The sequence below is a fragment of the Arvicanthis niloticus genome, chromosome 1 (assembly GCF_011762505.2).
Source record: "Arvicanthis niloticus isolate mArvNil1 chromosome 1, mArvNil1.pat.X, whole genome shotgun sequence".
Taxonomy (NCBI): Eukaryota; Metazoa; Chordata; class Mammalia; order Rodentia; family Muridae; genus Arvicanthis; species Arvicanthis niloticus.
The window spans coordinates 86,262,423-86,284,796 of NC_047658.1; the positions used below are offsets into that span (position 1 = coordinate 86,262,423).

Here is a 22,374-nt window from a genome sequence, read left to right on the forward strand (position 1 = left end):
CTTCATGCCGTGTTTCCTTGAAAAAAGAAGATAAGTTAGCCACCCCCTCAAATTTTCTCGTTAACTATGGCCCTTTGTTCCTTGGGAAGCCAACATCTGCCATCAAGCCAGCCCCTCAGGCCTGCAGTTGGGGTTCCAGCTTTAACCCAGGGTTCTGCACCCTGCGGGAGCATTCTTGCATGTCATTAGAAGTCACTTTCTGGTAGAAAATGACCTGGTCCATGAACCCGTTTGATGTGGCTGAGCAGTGGAAGGGTTGATTTCTCAGGCCAGTGCTTGCCTTGAGGGTTTTTATCACGGTCAATACTTTGGCAGGTCTACAAAGAACTCCCCTCTCTCCCTTCCCCGGGGCTCTGCTTCTCCCGCTCCCTTCTCTCCTCCTTCCTTTTTCCCAGCTTTGGAAGTCCTTTTGTTTTACAGGTTATTTCATATCTCTCTTAAATATCTCTACTTTTCAAATAATTCTCTGGAAATGTTAGTTCGTTAGAACTCTAGAGCTTTGTATGTGTTTGCGTGCATGTGTATGTCCTTGTGTGTGTGTGTCTGCACATACATGTGTATTGCATGCATTCATTTCTTCAGACAAGTCAGTGTGTTTTGACTTATTTTTCCAGCACAATATTCCTGTGTAGCCCGAGATGCCCTGGATCTCACAGCCCTGCCTTGCCTTCTTGGGTGTGGGATTTCAGGTTTGCACCACAGCACCTATCCTGCCTCACCCCTTTGAGTATAGGGTTACAGGTTTGCGCCACAGTGCCTAGCTCAGTGGTTGTTTCTTTGTGCTACAAGAGACTCAGACTAGACTTCAAGCAATAGCCCTGCCAGCCATTCAAGACCCTTCTACCTACACAGGAATAAAATGAGTCCTGCCTCACCTCACACCTAGTTTCCCAGGTTTGAAATGGTCTTGGTGACAGCTCTCCCTTACCTGTGGCCATAAGGATTCATTGATCCAAACCAGTGTAGGTCCTATCTCAGGTGACTGTATGTATGTATGTATGTATGTGTGTGTTGTGTACAAATTCATGTGGGTGTGTGCACTTGTGTGTTCATGCTTTGGAGCATGTGTGTAGAGGCCAGAAGTTTATGTCATGTGTCTTCTTTCACCACTCTCTACCTTTTTTTTCTTTTCTTTTTTTTTTTTTTTGAGCTGGAGCTCATTGATTGGCTAGACTGGCTGTTCATCAGGCACCAGGGATCCTCCTCTTTTTGCCTTCCTGGTACTGGGATTACAGACACAGCCTGCTTACTCTGCTTCCATGTGGGTACAGGGCATCCACACTGAAGGCCTTGTGCGTGTTCAGCAGGCACTTGATGGGCTCGGCTGTCTCCTCAGTCCATTTTCTAGACTGTCTATAAAAGTTTCCCCTCTGGTTTAGTTCTTCGGTGTAAGCCTGGTTAGCTGTAGTGTTCCCTGGTTGCTCTAGTTAACAGCAGCTCCTCATCCATGGTGGTTTGAAGAACCTTCTGCTAGGCTCTCTGATTAAACTGAACCCTCATGTTGCCTGATCCCCAGCAGGCTAAGGAATGGTCTAGCCTTGAACTTTTTGGAATGCTTATCCCGACTCTTCTCTTACAGCCGATGCTTTTTTCAAAGCCGCCATCAGCCTTGTTCCGGAAGTCCCAAAGACAATAAGCATTGATGGGAAGCTTCGACCATCGGAGCCTTTCCTCCTGGAATTCCTGTGCAATTTCTTCTCTACCTTATTGATTGTGCCGGTACGTCCCCAGGAGCCACAGGTGCTCTTCACTCACCATGCCCCTCCTCCTGAGTATACACAGCCCTTAATATTTTATCTTATATATGTGATTGCTTGCCAGCATGTACCTGTGTCCTACATATGTGCCTGGTGCCTACAGAGGCCAGAAAAAGGTATCACATGACCTGGAACTGGAATCACAGACAGTAATGAACCACCTTACTGGGCTGGGAACTGAACTTGGGTCTGTCTGTAAGAGCAGCCAGGGCTCTTAACTGCTTAGCCATCTCTTGGTTATTTCCAACCAGGTGTGTCTTTTAGCTGATTCAAGGTCCAATAAGTTGGCAATCAAGATTAACCAATGATGTAGCCACTGTATCACCTAATTGGGATTATGGTTTCAGCTTGTGTATCTGGGTTGGGGGGGAGGAACTAACATTCAGTGCTCTGTACTCTGCACTGCTGAGCAAAGGGCTTAGTGATCTTGGACCACGATAGTGACAATGGGACCAGCTCTTTCTCCTTCTGGCTCTGCAGGTTTGGCAGTTACCTATGTGTGTGTCATGCCCACAAAAAATGAGGGTGATCTAATGCCAGCTCCTGGTGTTCTGGTGAGGATCGAGTGAGGGTGCAGAGTGTAGACACACAGCGAAGCTCTTGAGTGGCAGGATTCTTTGGAACAGAAGACAGTAGACACTGAATCCTTGTGTCTGTGAGAGATGAAAAGTCATTCTTGGGGCCCTTTTTTTTTGGGGGGGGGGTCTGCAGAAGGAATTCCTGGAGCCTTCCCATAGCTGGCGTTCTCAGCCTGGTCTTGGACCCTGCTTCCTGACATGAATTTGGATGAAGAAACAAAATGGCATCTCTGTTTTCCCAAGTATCTGGGTACATTTACCTTTTACCTGATTGTGAGCTGCACACAGAGAGCCTTGGTGGTCATGGCAATAGTTGGGGCTTTGTTGCTGAGAGACATGAACAGGCATTTGTTATTACAGTTCAGGTGCAAAGGCTATTTCCTTTTCTTTGTTGTTCCCCACCACCTGCCTCTTCTCCTTACCCCCTTCTTTTCCCTTCCCTTCCCCTTCCCCTTCCCCTTCCCCTTCCCCTTCCCCTTCCCCTTCCCCTTCCCCTTCCCCTTCCCCTTCCCCTTCCCCTTCCCCTTCCCCTTCCCCTTCCCTTCTCTCCCCCTCCCCCTCCCCCCTTTCCTCCCTTCCCTTCTCTTCCCTTCCCTTTTGTCTCATTCCATGTTTTGTGAGCAGTCTTTTTGTTTGTTTGTTTTTTCTTTTATCTGAGAGACTCACTGTGTAGGTGAGGCCATCTGGAACTCAAGATACTCTTACTGCAGTCCTCCCATGCAGCACACAGCTTTACTTCAATCCTCCCATGCAGCACACAGCCTTACTGCAGTCCTCCCATGCAGCACACAGACTTACTGCAGTCCTCCCATGCAGCACACAGCCTTACTGTGGTCCTTTCATGCAGCACACAGCCTTACTGCAGTCCTTCCATGCAGCACTCTGCCTTACTGCAGTCCTCCCGTGCAGCACTCTGCCTTACTGCAGCACTCTGCCTTACTGCAGTCCTCCCGTGCAGCACTCCGCCTTACTGCAGTTCTCCCGTGCAGCACTCTGCCTTACTGCAGTCCTCTCCACTAACACATACACAGCACTCACCTTGCTTCTGAAAGAGAGTTCAGGCTGCTGCTGTTTTCCCTTCCTTAAAAAGCACCTTGGTAACTCTCCCCACAGAGTCCATAAGTTTTCACAAAAGCATTGGGAAAGTAGCTACAGGACTGTATTGCTATGACTGAGTTCCCTTGAAGCCTTAGGTGTCTTATTTGCTGATTTACAAATAACAGCCCCAGGAATCTATAGGCTTCACCTGACAGAATCAAAAACCGCAAAGCAAATATCAAAACAATACCCCAGAAACCCTTCATCAAGATGGCTGTGAGTCAGAGTTGCCCTGTTAAATGCACATTCCTAGAGTTCGCCCTTGGATGTCTCTCTCAGTAGGTTGAAACTGGCCCTGTGGAGGTCACTTCCCTCAGTGGTTCAGGAGGGGCCACTCCCAGGACTAGACCTGGAGAAGTGTCCTGCCAAGTGTGGGCTGTGCAATGACTCAGTACTTGCTGGGTCCCAGGTTTCTTTAGGGGTGATGAAATATTCTTCAGTCAATTGTGGTGACAGCCACACAATGCTGGATACAGGAACAGTCATTGAATTGTGTGACCTGAATGGGCGTATTGTTCCCTGTGCGGATTATATATCTTCATCAGGCTGAGAAAACAGAAAATGACTCAGCAGTGGGCTCTCTCTGTTCAGATTCCAAGTTCTCCGAGGGGAACCAGGAGGCCCAGCCACAGACCTGCTCTGGGTGAGGCTTTGATTGTCCTCTGTGGTAGGCAGCATCCTGGTGAGGGGTGGAAGGTCAAGTGGCCAAGCTGCAGGGGCTCCCAGAGTCCCTTCCCTGGATGATTGATCCCAGCACGCTTTACAGTCAGTGCCACCTGTATGACCTGGTTATTCATCATGTAAGTAGAGCCAAGGAGAGGCCCAAGTTTCTAATGAAGCACTTGATTGTTGTTTGGTGATTTGTTGGGGTGCTTTACCACCTGCACACAAGCTTCCCATGTGCTGAAAGCAGCTAGGGTCTCTCTGAAAGACTTCTCCTCAGAGCCTCAAACTTGGCTTTAGTCCTGTCCCCATGACCTCTAGCTCTGGGGCCTTGGAGATGGTTTTCTAATTCCTCCAAGTCTTGCCTGCCATCTTTCAAAAGTGTCATGGAAGCGCCACCTCGCAGGACTGCTGTGCCAATTGAATGAAATCATACTTAAGAAAGAAAGCATGCTGTAAGCCAGAGCCTCCCTCCCTGGGGTTACACGCTGGTGACCAGAGGGCAGAATCCAGCCCGCTGCCATACTTGCTTCCTGTCAGATGTTGGAAAGCACTTGGAGTGAGTTTTCCACACACACAAAAAAGTTAAAGCAAACACGGGTTTGTGGCGTCCCTTGTGGGATCGGCTCCTGCCATTTACGTTGGTATTCTATAATCTGTTCAGGTAGCTAGAGCTGGGAGCAGCTGCTGCAAGCGCACAGGGTGTGCATCTTCCTCCCCAGATGCCAACCTGGTACATAGGCATCGAGAAAGCACCTTCTGCTATGAGTAGGGCTTTGTTGCTTTTCCTGGTGTCAAAGACTGCACTTCGGTGGGATCCAGGCAATGAAGAGCAACTGCAATTTGAGGCCTAGGGGTGCGTGTGGAGGTCAGAGGTCAGAGGTCAGAGGTAAACATCAGTATCTTCCTTGGTTTTCTTCCTTGTTTCAGTTCTTGAGACAAGGTCTTTAAATGAGCCTGGCCTTCACCAGTTAGGATAGAATGGATGGCCAGCAAGCCCAGGGATCTGTCTGTCTCTCATCCCCAGCACTGTTTAGGTAGAGGTGGTACCCATTGCTCCTGGCCTTTCTGTGGGTGCTGGTTATGTAACTCAGGGCCTCATGCTTGTGTAACAAACACTCTGCCTACTGAGCCATCTCCCAGTTTTGGCCCCAGGAACATGCATTTATTTGGTGCTACGCCAAAGCCCTTAATGGGCACTTGCATAGCCTCTGAGAGTCCTCCCTGTACCCTGTAGGATAGGAATTTTTGAATCTGTTCTGCTTACAGACACACCTGGAACTGAAAAGGCTGCGCCTGGGGCTGTGCAGGTTGTTGGTAACAGAGCAGGATTTGTCTTTTCCAGGGTCCTTTTTCACACATGATGTGAGCCTAGAAAGTCAGCCATACTCTGTTCACTCAGGACTGTCAGGGGTTAGCAGCTCTTCATCCCTCCTCAGGAGAGGTAGCGTTAGGACAGAGGCACATTAGTTTACATTCTGTTTTTAGTGGCCAGCGTCTAACCTCTGTCTAATATATTAAATAGAAAGTTCCAGAAATGTATATGTTTTCAACTATGTGCCATTCTGCATAGTGTGATGACATATAACCCCATCTAGGATGTGAGTCTTTGTGCAGTGAGTCCACTCTGTGTGTGCTATGATATGTCTGTCAGTGAGTGCACACTGTTTTTACCTCAGTGCCCAAAGCACAGGAATAGTGATGCTACTGTTTGGGCATCTGCTATTCTACATTCTATATACTGTCTGCCAAAGAGAAGCCCTGAGTGGGTTGAAGTGGAAACTTGAGGGTTCTTTGGAAAGCCGGTTGGATGGTGTTTTGCTGGTGTAAACACATGAAGGAAAGTTTTGTTAAAGTGAACACAGGTGTGAAAGGCTAAGGCAGACTTGTGAAGGAACGTTTCACTGAAGCAGACACAGGGGAGAGGAAGTTCTGCTAAAGCAAGCACATGAAAGGACACGTGATGAAGGATTCTTTGCCAACAACACGCATGTATTGGTCTGCCTTACATTGCATGGTTGAGCTGCATTTGTTAGACTCCATAGAGAGAAATGCACCAAAAACCAAAACAAAACAAAACCCCAAAACATCTGGTTCTATACTGCAGTTTCTTGCCACTTCCATGAACTCGGGCTGATTGGGTGCACGTGGAGGACATATGATATTTGGAGAGTATAGCTAGGACTCCACGGAGTGATGGAGAGAGAGCTTGGCTTGCTGGTACAGCTAGCTGGGCAATGCTTATGGGTCTTGACTCTTCACTGATCTTCACTTCCCTGAGAGAGGCACAGCCAATAACTTCTACTGGTCATTCCTGCTGACTCCAGCTGAGGCTGAGGCCTGGCTGTCTCTGCTAGATCATGTCACCTCTGTTGCTAACCCGACTCTACCAAATTGGACTGCTGGTGTATCCAGGAAGTGTTTGCGAATGGATGCCTGTTGACCTGTGAACTGAACTGCCGATTTCCAGACAACACAGACAGGAGTTGCTCCAAAGAGCCTTTCTAAACAGACCCACTTCCCTGTATCCTTTCTTTCCCACTACCTCTGGTGAGTGGTAGGCTACAGGGGAGGTTAAAGTGTTTTAAGAACGATCATTAAAAACAGGATTTAAAAACATTAGACGTTACAGTGGGTCCTTTCTGTGAAAAGAGAAACAACTTTTGTTACAGATGTGTTAAATTTATTCTAATTTACTCTTAGTTATTGTTAATTAGTGTAGTCTTGTCAACTTGACATAGTCTAGAATCACCTGGGAAGGTCAGGTTGGCCTGTGGATGAGTTTTGGAGTCCTTAATGGAGGTGCAGACACAGCCAGTGTGGGTGGCACCAGCAGGGAATCCTGGACTTAGAAGAGCAGAGAAGCTGAGCAGAGCACTAGTGTGCATTAATTCACTGGTGTCTGCTCTTGACTGTGGATGGGATGTGACCACCTGCTTCAAGTTTCCGCTGCTTTGACTTCCCCCAAGTGTGGACTTGTAGCCAAATAAACCCAGTTCTCCCTTAAGTCATTTTTACCAGGGCATTTTTTTTGTCACAGCAACAGGAAAGGAACTAAGAAACTTACTGTGTCTGATTCGTAAGTTAAGCTTTATCATGTATGTAGGTGTAAGAAAAAATAGTTGTCAATAGGGTTAGGTACTTGTGTGGTTTCTGGGGTGATTGGAGTCTAGCCTCCAAGGATTAAGAGGGAGATTCCATCTGAGAAGCCAAGGCCAAGAGGTGATCAGATGAGCCATGATCATGATTTTGCATGAAAAAGCTGCCCCTTCCATGTTTACCTTGTTCAGATTGGCTCCTTTCCTGTGATAGCTTTGCGTGTGTTTTTGTGTGTGTTGGGAGGGGGTAACTGTTTGAGAGTTTGAGTTTACTATGGTAGCAACATGAAACAAGAGCTCTACTCTTAAGTAAGCTTTCAGAAGGGCAGTATAGTCACTGACCTTACGTAAAATGGTGCCCAGTAGATCTTGGGTGTGTTTCGTTTGCTTAATTAGAATTGGAAATTTAAACTTGTTGATCCCTAACTCCCCATTCTTCTTCCCACCCTTTGTAACAGCCATTCACTACTAATTAGACAGTTTTAGATTTCTCTAAATGAACTCAGGTGGTGCTTGCTTGTACTTGTGACTAGTCTGTTTCCCTTAGCCTGAGTTCTCAAGCTTCATTCACTTTGTCACGTCCTGCAGACTCTACTGTTGAAGGTTCCCTACCTCCCGCTGTGTGCATAGACTTCCTTTTTCTATGCATTCATCTACAGAAGTAGTAGGTGGTTCCCCCACCTTGGCCATTATAGCAGTGTTGCCATAGACACAGGTATGCTAGTATCTCTTCCAGAACCTGGATGGCTACCCAGACAGTACTGGTAGTTCATGTCGTAGCTACAGCAAGCCAAATGACTGAGGGCACTTGGAGGCCCCAGTATTATATAGGGTTCAAGAGAGGAGTTCAGTTGTTCAGGGATATAGAGTAGATGGCTCTCAGTTTTGATTGACAGGCTTGGATTGTGTAAGTTTTTACTCATGTGCATGTCCCTTCCCAGAATGCATCATATTTTAATCATATGCATATTTGATATGTATGGTCAAAAGAGAGTAAATAGGACATTTTCCCTAAAAGTTCACGTAGGGAACAGTTTGTCTTACTTTGCATGCAGCTAAGCAAGTTTTTTGCTTGATGGTTCTCTACCTTTCATACCTGGATAGAAAGTATTCACAAAAGGGGAGTTTCTGATAATTTTCAGGGAGAAGAGATTGATTTATTTCATTGTTTGGAGTGGTATGTACACACAGGTTGGTGGAGGGTTGTTCTAGGTTGCCAGCAGGGTTGCTAAGTGTATTGTTAGGAGGGGTGTGTATAGTCCCCACCAAGTAGAGTTCGAGGTTGCTAAGTTATTCTCTATGCCTCACTGCTGTCTGTAGACACCTTCTCCGTGCAGTGGAACAGATGTCTCATTAGCATCCTTTGGCAGGATGAATAGAGTAGAACTGACACAGCAAGTTCAGTGTCGTGGCTGGATTTGCAGGTAGGATCTGCTCTCTGATCACTGAGACTGCAGTGGGAAGATACGATTTCTTGTCCTCATTAAAAGATGCTACAGAGACAGCAAGATGTCCACATTTCCCTTCACCCTTTCCTTTCCCTCATCCTAGTCCATGACCATCTCCTAATCTGGGAATAGAGGAAGTCAGGCTTAATATCAAACACAATTAAATCCATCTGTAAGAAGTGCCAGGCAGTACAGGGACATCTTAGTGCCTCACTAAGGTTGGGGGTTGGGTTCTTTTGTGGTTTTAGGAGTTGCCGGAACACACACACACACACACACACACAGGAGTCACCAAGGAGGATTCCATATCACTGCTGGTTGGCTTTATGAGGACAGTGGGAGGTTCTACCTGAAAAGCAAAGGCCAGATGAGCTCCCATGATCAGAGAAGCCATGCCCAAGAAGGTAGCTTTCAGCTGAGACTAGAAGGAAAATGAGCTCTTGGTGCAAGGTTAGAAGAGAAGGCTTCAAGGCAGGGAACCCTGTGTGAATGAAGGCCTAAAGGGAAGATAGGGTACTGTGCACACCAGAGCCACTGGGATTCATGAGGCCATGCAAACCTGCCCTGAGAAGTGCGGAGACACAGGCACCTGCTCTGACAGCCTCCTATCTGCTGGGGCTGTCTCTCCTGTCTCATCTTCCCACCCCAGGGGCCCTTCTCTCCTGCCATGCTCCCAGCCCATTGGCGTTCTGGCTCCTTTGCACCCACCCCTTGCTTACATTCACTTAATCATATATCCTTCTTCTGAAGAACCAGTCAGCAGTTCATTAATATACACTCAAAACATTGAACTGAAGTGGACAGTGATCCACAGAGAAGTGGACAGAGATCCACAGAGGTCATCAGCCAGTAAGTGACCCTGCCAGGACTCACATGCACTGTTGCTCTCTTTGGTGCAGCACCATGGACATAATCTGTCACCTCTTTGGTTATGAGCTGAAGCCTGCAGAAGTGCTCACCCCAGACCATTCCCCGAATTCCGTTGCCCATGGCCCCACCTCTCTGAAAGTGTGTTCATTGTTCTCCCACAGGGTGGGAACATGAGTGCTGACATGAAGTTGCTAAAATAGTCAGACTGTGATCTATTCCCAAGGCTGGTTTTAAATTTTTTTTAAAAAATGTATTTTAGTACCCACATAGCCGAACCAAATAGCCTAGTTAGAAACAGCTGTGAGCAGAGAAAGGCAGCGGAGAGCTACAGCTGGGTCCGACAGCCTTGTCTGGGTGGCTCAGTTGTACACAGCTCACATTGTTTGGGTGTCTGAGAATCATGTATCCTCTTGCTGATATAAGAAATACAAAAAGGGCTTCCTGAGCCAGTGAGATGGCTCAGCAGGTAATGACACCTGCCACCAAGCCTAAGGACTAGAATTCAATCCTCTGTACCCACCTTGTAGTAAGAGAGAACCAACTCCCTAAAGTTGTCCTTTGACCTCCATATATACCCTGTCATGACAGTGTACGCACACACGTGAGCGCGCGCGCACACACACACACACACACACACACACACACACGTAAATAAATGTAATTTTAAGGGAGACTGGCTTCCTAGCCATGGAAGAGGAGGTTGTTGATTGGCAAAGCTGTCATCATTTAATTGATACTGTATTGGGACTTAAACAAGTAGCATTCTTTGCTGTTCAGCTGTGGAAGTCCCAAGTTATTTCCCACACTAACTAGTCAGTGCTGGGAAAGTGGCTTCTGGAGACTTTTCTGGCTTCCAACCCATTCAGCCAATGGGAGACACAGCCCGCAGACCAGAGTGTGTGAGGACATCCACGCTCACTACCTGTCACCTCAGGATTGATCCCCAGCCAGGCTTTGCCAATGGCCACACCCCTCCATGCTAGGCTACATCTTGTGGCAGGCAGCCTCCAGCTACAGCTCTTCAGCTCTCAGCAGTGCCCCTGCCTGCACCTTACTCTTTCAGCCTGGGATAATAATGAAATCCTACTGGCACCAGGCCCTGTTGACTGACCTCACGCTGGCCCCAGCTGTGCAAACAATCCTCCTCTGCTCCTTCTTTTCTTAACCTGTTTGAGTGTTTGCTGCTAGGACCCAGTGCTCTGCCCAGGCTAGGAGGAGTGCTGTGGTGAGGGTTGGTGGGGCCAGCTGGGCAAGTAAGGACTCTAGGTAGTTTCAGCAGGAGAGCCACACCTCGGGAATGGCATTGAAGCTGCTTGCCTTTTTACATTGCATCCCTTTTTGGAAAGATTCTGTGTAGTGTCTGAGAAACACACGTTGTTCTAACTTTGTGTGGTCCCTTGGGTTTTTCCCTCTCATAGAAGGAGCCCAGGTTACCCTTGCTGTAAGTAAGCATCCTTGGGAGTGGGACTCTACTTAAAGTCGGTGCAGTGGCTTCTAGTATGTCACCTTCTGAGGACCCACAGTATCTTTTTGTAATTAGACATATATGACTTGTTTCTACCACTGCGCATGGGAAATAAAGGAGAAATCATGGAAGCACAGGCCATTGGGCTGACAGGTGATTGCCTGTAGCCGCCCGCGGCCACAAGTCAACTGGGTTCACCTGAAAGGGGGGCTGGGAATTGAAGGGGAAGGAGGGTGAGAAGAGATGAGGCCAAGACAAAGTTCTCTGACCAAGGCCCAAAGCTTTAATGTTCAGCTCTCAATTTAAAGGGGAAGACCCAACCCACAATCCCTCCTGGTTTCAGATGGGTGGGATAAGCCATAGTTCCAGGTCACGGCCAGAGATGTCTCAAGGCAAGCCCAGGGCCAGTTCTGCTTCTGTGTTCCAGGCAGCCAAGGTGGGTAACTCCACCTAGATCCTGTCACTTGACCTTGTTGTGGTAAACAAGGTCTCTCAGGCTTGCTCATGGTGGGGGGAAGGGTACAATTGCCTATTGTTTCTTAGACCCCAAAGCGAGGCTATTGCTCATGCCCCCAACCTGAAATGTGTGACCAGTGGGTAAGCTGCATCTTGTCACCTTCCCTCTGTGTTCTTTGCCTAGGCTCATGCGTGACCCTGCCCTTAGGAAGCAATGGGCATTGTAATTTCAGCACCTGTTTAAGGGAAGCGATGGCTTCATGGGTGCTTTAGCTGATCTGCTGGGCTTATCTGTCTTTTTTTTTTTTTTTTTTTTTTAATCTCTCTCCACTAGGATCATCCAGAACACGGAGTCCTATTTCTGGTTCGAGAACTTCTCAATGTGATCCAGGACTACACCTGGGAGGACAGCAGTGATGACAAAATCCGAATCTACACCTCTGTCCTGCACCTGCTGTCTGCCATGAGCCAGGACACCTACCTTTACCACATAGACAAAGGTAGCAGCATCCCAACCAGCCCTCGGCATTGCTCCCCCATTTCATGGGCAGCAAGGGGCTGGCTCACCGTCTCTTCTTGTGTTTGTGTGCACATAGAGGCCGAGCTTGGCACTGAGAGTCTTCCTTAATCATTCTTCACCTTCTTTTGAAGACAGGGCTTCTGAATGAGTCCGGAGTTCACCCATCAATCTAGCTAATCTGGCTGGCTAATGAGCGCCAAAGATTTGCCAGTCCGTGCCAGCCCACCACAACCCTGCAGTGCACTGTGACAGACACACCTGCTATGTGTAGGTTTTACATAAATTCTTGGGTTATAGGCTCAGGTCCTCACGTTTGTCCAGCAAGCACGTTACCTGCTGAGCTGTATCTCTAGCCAGGGTCTCTTGTATTCTGGCCTCAAACTCACTTTATAGCTGAAGATGACCTTGACCCCATTTTGTTTGTTCTCACTCTGTAGCTCTGGCTGCTTCTATGTCCCTAGACCTTGAACTCTTGATACCCTCATCTATACACAGAGTGATGGGGTTACAGGCATGCACCACCATGCCCAGTTAATGCAGTGCTGGGGCTTCACGAGTTAGGTAAGCCCTCTATCAGCTGATCCATCTCTTAGTCCAACAGTCTGTATATTCCTGCGCCACTTTCTGTCCCCAATTTAGACTCCCCAGGAAGAGGCTTGAAGATTTGTAGGATCAGTTATTGTGGTGATGGAAATAGAACTCAGGGCCTTATATGTGCTAGGCAAGTTCTGGGCCATGTGTCATCTGCCCAGCACTGTGTGTGTGTCTGTCTGTCTGTTTGTCTGTCTGAGTATGTGCATATGTGTATGGAGGACAGGGATTGATGTCAAGTGTCTTTATACTTTCCAGTTGGGTTTCCTTTTTTTTTTTGAGACAGAGTCTCTAACTGAACCTAGAGCTCACCATTGGCTTGACTGGCTGGCCAGTGAGCTCTGGTGATCCACCTATTTCTGTTCTCTTTGTCCTTTACTACAGTTACAGACATGGACAACCACACCTGGCTTTCTCACATGGAGATCCAAATGTGGGTTTTATTCTTGCGTGACTGGCACTGAGTCATTGTCTCAGCTCCTAAAGGGGACTCCTTTTTCTTTTTAGACAGGAACTTACTAAGTAGACCAGGTTGGCCTGGAATTTACAGGGTTCTGCCTCTGCCTCCTTAAAGGTGTGCACTACTATGCCAGGTTCCAAAGAGTGGTTTCTTAAAGTTTCAAGGCCAAGGCCTGGCTTTCCTTGGTCTTGGAATGTGTCTCTTGAACATCTTCCCATTTCTGCAGCCCACATCTAGGGACTGTTTCTGTGCAGTGTCTGAGAGATTGTGACATTCCCCAGAATAGGACTTTCTCTCTCCACCCACTCCCACCTCCTTTGCATCTGCAAGTAGACTCTTCTTTTGTCTTTTGTTCTTCATTTGTACAACAGTATCAAATTGAAGGTCCTTCTGTGTTTCTGATGGATATTGTCTCCTCTGAACTGTGGTGAGATGAGATCCTCCTCAGGTGTTCCTTAGGGAGTAATAACATAAGGGTACCAGGAAATCACAACTGCATCTCATCGGATAAACTGAGAGCCTAGTAACTTCCTCCCTAAATGACTGGATTACTGCTCTGTGCCCCACCCTCAGACCTGGGCATGGCCACTAGACTTATCAGATGGCACACACTTACCTCTTCCTGGCATTGATCTCTTCTTCTGTCACCTAGACACTTGGCCTAACAACACTGTACCCAGCTATGGGGACATTCATTTTGGGCATTGGAGTGGAAGAAGTTAAAGGATTGACTGAGAAAACTGGAGTAGCCATGTGAGCATGGAGGAAACACAAGCTCTGAAAGGCAGAAGCTATGTTCTGTTGTTTGTGCAGGCTGGTGCTAGCTAGCCAAGAGGAAGGATAGGGGAGGTGGCTCAGTTGGTGAAGCACATGCCACTCAAGCGTTTGGACCTCTAGAATGCAGAGACAGGTGATCCCTGAGGCTTACTGGGCAGCCAGCCTAGACTAACGAGTAATTTCTGTGTCACTGAGAGACCTTATTGTAAATAAATAAATAAATAAATAAATAAGCTGGGCAGCTCCTGTGAAATGACACTCGAGATTTATCTCTGGCCTCCAAATACATATGGAGATCAGAGTATAGTGTTAGAGCTCCACCTGACAGGCACATTCTACCCCCAGCCCTGCACAAACAAAAACACACAACTGAAGTGTTCACAGTGGAGACTAGCTGAACTGCTCTGGGCCCCATGCAGGGGATGACCCCAGTCATCATAGACAAAGCCGCAGAGCTGTTCTCTGATAAGCAGATTGCCTGAGATTCATTGCTGAGGTGAGAACCCAAAAGGCACCATACACTGCACAGTGTTCACCCTGTCCTGCAGAGACCATGTTTTTGAAAGAAGGAAAGAAGAGGAAGCTGTACTCAAGCCACCCTTAGCTGAACTGGTCTTTCTCTAGGCTGTGGCTGTCACAGGAGGTGGCCAAACAGAGGCTTTGTTAAAGCCTCTTAGCTAGGCTAGCTTCTGAACCTCAGTTTCCCCACTCATTGAAGATGTCCATGTCATCCCTTCCTAGTGCTAGTTTTGTGGACCCTCCTATAACACAGAGAGAGTGTTTGTCACGGTACCTGGCAGCTACTGAGAGGGCCACTGTGATTATTGCTGTTCCCTCCAGGCATGGCCAGTGGGGGTAGGGGGGGATGACTTCCACACTGCTGGCCTCTGGCCAGATGGTATCTTAGTGAATCCCAAAGCATATGGGTCATCTTGGCCCATAAAACCCTACAGCCCTTCCTGTCATCTGCCAGTCCCATGTGACATGCTGCTCTTGTTTGTTTACCCAGTTGACTCCAATGACAGCCTGTACGGGGGAGACTCCAAGTTCTTGGCTGAGAACAGCAAGCTGTGTGAGGCAGTGATGGCTCAGATCCTGGAGCACCTGAAAACCCTGGCCAAGGACGAGGTGGGTACCTGCCCTCTCCACCTCTCTACAAGCTCTGGAAGCGGCACGTGGGGCGGTTACGAAATGGTCCACTGTGAAAGGGAAACTGATGGAACTGAAGTGTGGTTCCCAGTACTTCAGGCCCTTGGCCTCGGCTGTTCTCTGTCTGCATCACAGTGCTCCTCAACACCCGATTTCTGCTCACTCTAGCCTCCGGTACCCATGTGTAGTCTGCTCTCAACTTGCAAAGTTTGTTCTCTCTCTCTCTCTCTCTCTCTCTCTCTCTCTCTCTCTCTCTTTTTCTCAATATTATGTATCAATTAGAAACAAAAAAGCTGGGCACAGTGCCACATACCTATAATTCTAGCATTCGGAGGCTGAGGCAGGATGGTCACTGGTTGTCTTAAACAGTGGTCTGGGGATATAGCTCAGTGTTGCTAGCCTAGCTTGCACAAGGCCCTGGTTTTAATCCCAGCACAGTATAAAACAGTGTGGTGTAGATACCTGTGATCCCATCATTTGGAAGTGGAAGCAGGAAGGTCAAGAGTTCAAGGTCATCCTTTCCTACACTGAGAGTTTGGGGTCAGCATAGACTACATGAGGCTGTGACTTAAAAAAAAAAAAAAAAAAAAAAAAAAAAAAAATGAGGCTAGCCAGGTATGGTGCTGTATGCCTTTAGTTCTAGTCCCAGCACTCGGGAGGCAGAGGCAAGCACATCTCTATGAGTTCAAGGCCAGACTGGTCTACATACTAAGTTCTGGGACAGCCAGGGCTACAAAGAGAGACCCTGTCTCAATGAATGAATGAATGAATGAATGAGAGGCTGCAGAGATGGCTTAGCAGTTAAGAGCACTTGTCACTCTTCAAGAGGACCCAGGTTTGGTTCCTAGCACCCACGTTGTGACTTACAACCATCCATTTCAGGGGATCCAACACCTTCTGATATATATACAAACACCTAGCCAAAATATTCATATGTAAATACAATAAATATCTAAAATAACATTATAAAAAATTAAGTATCAAGGGAGGGAGAGATGCAGACAGACTGTAGAGAACTGACAGTGAGTGTAACTGAACCCACTGTCTTCCATTTCAGAGTACCCCATTTCAGCTCTCCAGTGGGTAACATAAGGGCTAGGGTGCCCAGCCTGCTGCTGCCCAGCCTGCTGCCGCCCAGGTGGAGGGCTGGTTCCTGTAGTTGGGAGCCCAGCACTTAAGTATCCCTGTTTGTCCCATACCCTCATGCTGGGAACCACCCTGGTTCCAAAATTGTCAAAGTCACATGAAGGATTGAGTTCTGCTTTAATCATGAACTAGGAAAAATTGTTTGGGTGTGGGGGGCTGGGACCTGTGCTGGGTCCCTAGAGCTTCCTGGAAATGACAGTTCTCACAGGAAAAGAGCTCCTCCTCTACCCCCTATTAAAAACCTGTGGAGAGCCCAGGGCGTGCGAGGCACTATCTGGCTTCCTTTGAGCATAGTTGCCCTTCTGTCTTTACTGTCTGCCAGCGTGCCTTCACATCCCCAGCACATCTCAAGTAATGTCATTTATAATGGGCTGTGGCATTGGAAACCTAAATTGGGTGTTTTAGGATAAAATGTTATTGGGGACTTTGATGGAAAAAGAGCCAATCAGAGTCTGTGCGGTATGACTGCTTAAAACCCTCATTCTCTGCAATGAAATGTAGTTGAAAGATCTCTCTCAGGGGAGACTTTAATATTTGAAGTTGGATTTTCTGAGCTTAATTCTCTAATGAATCAGAAAGGAAGCATTCTGTTGCCCCAGGTACCAGAAGGGAATGGGTGTCAAAGGGAAGCAGCCTGGATTGGCCTGATGACACCCAGGAGACCAGAGCAGGTCACAGCTGACCAGTCAGCAAGTCACATCCAAGAGGTGCCAGTTACTTCTGCCATGTTACTTCTGCTTCCCATGGGGCTGGGCACCCACAGCAAGACCTGCTCCTCTGCCACATTCCTCACGTGGCTTAGTGCTTCCCACTGTGGTGCCACTCAGCATAGAACAGGCTGCAGCAAGAGTGTGAGTTCTGGAGTTGGGCAGCTGAACTCAGACATTTCTTCTGAGCCTGCTTCTGAACTCAGGAAGCTTGCCTGCAGAGTGCATGTGTTTGCACTTCATTGCCATGGCAACCAATAGCCACCACTTACTAGCAGCTTCAGACAGCACCCATCTGTGGTTGGGTGTGGGTCAGGGTCAGAAGTCAGTACTGGCTGGGCTGGTGTCTCTGTTCTATGAGGCCAAAGTCAAAGTGTGTACTGATTTGATTCTTACTAGTGGGGCACAGGGAAGAACCCGCATCGGTCTAATTGTAGTCTGTGGAAATTTCCTTGTTGGCTGTTGACCAAGTTTTCCTGGGTCTTGGTCTCCTCCTTCCATCTTGAAAGCCAAGAGGGTTAAATTCTTGGGCTTTGACTCTGTCTGACTTCTTTTCTGCCTTGCCTTCCTTTCCCCTACATGTGTGCCTGTGTGTGCATATGCATAAGGAGGCCGGAGGTCAGATTTGGGTATTAGTCTTCAGGAGCCTGCCATCTTGAAGATGGGCATCTTCATTGACCTGAGGCTTATCAATGCCACTGGGCTGGCTGGCTGACCCACGAACCCCAGAGATCCTCCTGTCTCCCACTGGAATTACAAGTGTGTGACAGCACACACATTTTTATGTGGGTGTTGGGGATCCAACTGAGGTCCTCGTGCCTTGTTGGCCTTTCTTTATCATCTTTCCCTGCTTGTCTCTGACTTTGGCCAGACCTTTGTTCTGCCCTTGAGAAGCTCCACCACTAATTGGGCCTGCTCAACAGCTCGTTTTCGCCTGCACTTCCCTTTCAGCAGTGCCTGCATGTTACTATACCAGTAGCCAGAGGACAGAATGTTCTACAACAGTTCTAGGCTGCCCAGCATAGGCTACGAATGTTCCTGCCACAGGGATGTTAAGTGTGGGGAGCAAAGGTACTAGCCTATCTTAGTATTCGGTGCCCATTAGCTGCCATGGGGCAGAGCAGGCACACATGGCCCTCGTAGCACTATTTGCCAGGACTGCTAAGTCTACACAGCAAAGGCCCTGGGACCTCAGAGCTCTGCATGGCAGTGGCCACCATCCAGTGACATCTGGTTCCATGGTATCCTGAGACAGCAGATGCCCACCTGTAGACGTGGCTTTCTCTGTGCCCTATTTTCCCCATTGTCTCTGCCATTTATGGTCATGTATGGTTAAAAGTTTGTTTGGTGAGGTACCTCACAGATCATCCAACAAAGCAGGATTCCAGAAAGGATTGGTGTTACAGTGTCAGCAGGTTCTTTGACTTTTGGAGATGGGATTTCATATAGCTCAGTCTGGCCTCGAACTTCCTCTGGAGTTGAAGATGACTTGGAACTCTTGACCCTCTTGCCTCTCCCTCCTGAGGCTGGGGTTAGGTGTGCACCACCATGCTGTGCAATTGGTGTGTCTTGTAAATGTAGGACCTGGGCCCCAGTTCAGGATCTGTGTTGGTTAGGATCAGCAATCGTTTTTTTGTTTTTTGTTTTGTTTGTTTTTGTTTGTTTGTTTTTCAAAACAGGGTTTCTCTGTGTAGCCCTGGCTGTCCTGGAACTCACTCTGTAGACCAGGCTGGCCTCGAACTCAGAAATCCGCCTGCCTCTGCCTCCCAAGTGCTGGGATTAAAGGCGTGCGCCACCACCGCCCAGCCAGCAATCATAACTACAGCTTTCAGAAGCTTGAGTCATGAGGAATCCTTTGGGCTTGACTTGTACGCTTCTAACCAACCAGGGTGCCGACCAGGGGCTGCTGGGCCTTTCCTAACCAGAGTGACAGCCAGTGACTGCTGGGCCTCTCCTAACCAGGGTGCCAGCCAGGGGCTAAGCAGAGCTCAGTGCTTGTGATGCCTCTGTCCTCACTCACTCGATGTAGTGTAGAGCTCACTGCTATTTTACAGGTGTGGTGGGTGGGCTTAGCAAACACATGGCAAAGCCACCATGACTACCCTACCCAGAACATCTGCACTGAGCCCACCCAGTGTGCCAGGACAAGGTCATATCCTCCCTTCTCTCTTCCAGGCCCTGAAGCGACAGAGCTTGCTGGGCCTCTCCTTCTTCAATAGCATCCTAGCCCACGGGGACCTTCGTAACAACAAGCTGAATCAACTTTCTGTCAACCTGTGGCACCTGGCACAGAGACATGGCTGTGCAGACACAAGGACCATGGTAAGCACCAGGGCCCCTGCTAGCCAGAGCGACATTGACCTTGGCACAGCATCATCAGTATCTTAAGGGGCTGTCATCTCTGAGATGGGTGCCAGACCCAAAAATTCTTTTGGGTGACTTCCTTCTGTTAGAAAATATTCATAGACACTCCCTCTCAGTTTTTACTGAGAATGCAAAATGTCACCCACTCCTGACCACAACAAAGTCTGAATCTTTTCCTGAGACAAGTCTCAAGTAGGAGCTCAGGCTATCCTTAAACTTGTGATCCTCCTGCCTTTACCTAGCTTTTCTGATGCTGGGGATGAAACCCAGGATTTTGTGCACGTAAGCACTCTGCCAACTGAGCTATGTGCCCAGGCCTGACTGAATTTAATGATACCCAGAGGAGATGCCCTGTTTTCAGCTAGGCAGGGTAAGCTCACTTAGAGGCAATTCACAAGAGGTTCCAGCCCCAGGTGAGAGCCACAAAGGCAAATCCAAGCTGGAACTGTTCTTTCTAGGTGAAAACTCTGGACTACATCAAGAAGCGAAGCAAGCAACCCGACATGAGCCATCTGTCAGAGCTGGCCCTGAGGCTCCCTCTGCAAACCAGGACCTGAGAACTTGCCCCTTCTTGAGCCCCAGTGCCACATCCTGGAAGATCTGCTTGGCTACCATTAACCCTTCCTGGAATTTAGAGGTTTTGTTCTTTTTACTTTTATACAGATTGGTTTTAAGCTTTTGCCTTCTACTTGGCTATTTGACAGCAGAAGGGGAATTGACAGAGCATTAAAACCCAGTCTTGTTCTTTAGAGGGCAGCGTCTTGGTGTGTGTTGGCAAGGCTTCTGGTTCCCAGCCCCTGGGATCTGTGGGCACTAGCGGAGAGCAGCTAAGGGTGCAGGGCTTTCTTTCCTGAAGATACCCAGGATACTTTTCACTTGCTGAAAAGTAGACCCCAGCTGCACATCACTCTCTTAGGTTAGAGACAGTGTCCTATAAAACAACTTGGGGAATAAATGTCAGCTTGCCCACTGACTCTTTTTTCCAACCACAGGTAGCACAATTTGATTTAGAATACAGGAGAAACTGAGGTCACATCTGAGACTCTCTAGTTGCAGTAGAAATGTCCTATATCCAGTGAGGCATGGAGGTGTTCACCTGTAATCCCAGCACTTCAGAGAAAGGCAGAGGATGCCATAAGTTTAAGGTCAACCTGGGCATTGAAGACTGCAGTGCCTTCCCTGTAACTAGGTAAATTATCCTGAAGAGCAGCTGTGCTGGCTGCTCACTTCTGACTTCTAGAGAGCACATCCAGATCCACACACTGCTGGGCACTATGGCAGTGCCTCTCAGTGAGTTTATGACTGCCCTTGATTGTTTTGGGCTGCAATTCGAAGTCACTGGACAGAAGTACTGACTGCTGATTCACAACCTGGAACCTACATCCTGTAAAAATACATCCAAGTTCTGGCTCAGCTGTGTTTCAGTCTAGACTGCTCTGGTGGCATATACTTCAAGTTGCAGCTACTTGGGAAGCTGAGGCAGGGTTGTTCGAAGCTAGGCAAAACACACACATTCAAAAAACTATTTGTGCTTTAGGTATCGATTTTATTTGTTTTTATCCTGAAACACTATACATGACTAACCTCAGACAGTAGAAGTCCAATATATATATTTGTGTGTTTACTAGTTTAAGACTAGGGTTACATTTGTGGTCAACCTGATGACAGTACCCTCTAACCCAAGGAATTGAGTAAAATTTCTTTTTTTCTTTTCTTTTCTTTTCTTTTTTTTTTTTTGGTTTTTTGAGACAGGGTTTCTTCTCTGTGTAGCCCTGGCTGTCCTGGAACTCACTCTGTAGACCAGGCTGGCCTCCAACTCAGAAATCCGCCTGCCTCTGCCTCCCAAGTGCTGGGATTAAAGGCGTGCGCCTCCGCCACCACCACCCGGCTGAGTAAAATTTCTTAAAATGAAAACCAAACAAAAAACAGATAAGACTAAGGATATGGCTCAGTTAGTGGGATGCTTGCCTGGCAGACACAAGACCCCAAATAAAACAGAGTGCCATGATACAGACCTATAATCCCAGTAGTTAGGAGGTAGAAGACAGGATCAAGACCTGATCAAGGTCCTCAGTTACATGTTTGAAGCTAGTCTGGGATATATGAGTCCCAGTCTCAAAAACAAAAAACAGACGCTAAAAAACGCCTTTCCTCCTGCTGTGAACAAACATGCCAGAACCCAGAACGTACTATAGTACTGTTCAAATACTCCTAAGCGGCCTTTATTTCACAAAACTGTTTCCACTAAAATTATGTCACTTTTATTGTGATGCTAATTCTTTGAAAAAAAAAAAACTGGCAAATTCACAAATAATCCTTTGTAAGTCATTCTCCTACCCCAAGGTTGCCCAGGTTGAACAGCATAAGCGCCTGGAGAATTCCCAGTGCTTCTGTAGTAACCTCAGCTTAGCCTCACATTAGGTACACACACCACAGGGCTCTGGAATCAATCTGCTGACCTGGGCAAAAGTGCTACTGACAAATTCATCTGATAGCCAGTGGTGGCTTGAAACCAGGCAGTAGTGATGTGTGCCTTTAATCCCAGCACTCCAGAAGCAGAGACAGGTAGATCTTTGTGAATTTTAAGGCTAGCATGGTCTTAAGGGCTACACAAAGAAATCCTGTCTCAAAAAAGTAAAATAATAATAAAAGCATGTAATTAGTGACTTTAATTTCCCATCTGCTAAGTGTGTGTCTGTATCCTACCTGCCATAACCCAAGTAGTACTAAGAGCAGGGGACAACTATGTCTAACTGAGAGACTTTTGACAAGTTAGTCTGGTTGTACATGGTAGCCTTAGGGCAGGGCCTCATGGGCTCAAGTGTATACAGACAGAAATCAGCTCAAGAACAAAGTGGTAGGAACCATGAGATTTTGGTGACTGCTGGACAAGGATATTGCTACAGAGTGCCAACAAACTGGTAAGAAATGCTTGAGAGAGAAACAGCCAACTTCAAGGCTGTGTTGGATCACTGACCCCACCCCTAGTGCCTTGGAGAAAGACTACACCAGACAGAAGATTGCAGGGTTCTGGGGAAGGTACAAGACATGGAAAGCCGGGGGGTGGGGGGTGGTTTAATCAAGCTACTACCAGTAGGATTGGAGCCTGGTTAACAGAAGCACAGTGCTCCACACTTGTGAGCAGCAGGGACAAGGCTGAGGAGGCCCTGTAGCTGTCTTTCTTACAGACTTCAATTCTTACTTAGAGAAGGATGAACAAATGGAGC

At 47.7% G+C, this 22,374-nt stretch overlaps 1 protein-coding gene and 1 pseudogene across 1 annotated transcript in view; both read left to right on the top strand.

Annotated features, from left to right (window-relative positions):
- Positions 1-19,896, top strand: part of Vps35l (VPS35 endosomal protein sorting factor like) — a 99,889-nt gene extending 79,993 nt beyond the window's left edge. Inside the window, exons 27-31 of the mRNA XM_034494052.1 lie at positions 1,580-1,719; positions 11,768-11,933; positions 14,791-14,909; positions 18,959-19,105; positions 19,606-19,896. Of these exons, the coding sequence (XP_034349943.1) occupies positions 1,580-1,719; positions 11,768-11,933; positions 14,791-14,909; positions 18,959-19,105; positions 19,606-19,704 (671 nt within the window). The 3' untranslated portion in view covers positions 19,705-19,896. The remainder of the gene's footprint in view (positions 1-1,579; positions 1,720-11,767; positions 11,934-14,790; positions 14,910-18,958; positions 19,106-19,605) is intronic.
- On the top strand, positions 10,164-10,277 carry LOC117701389 (small nucleolar RNA SNORA24; annotated as a pseudogene).
- Positions 19,897-22,374: the final 2,478 nt, after the last annotated feature.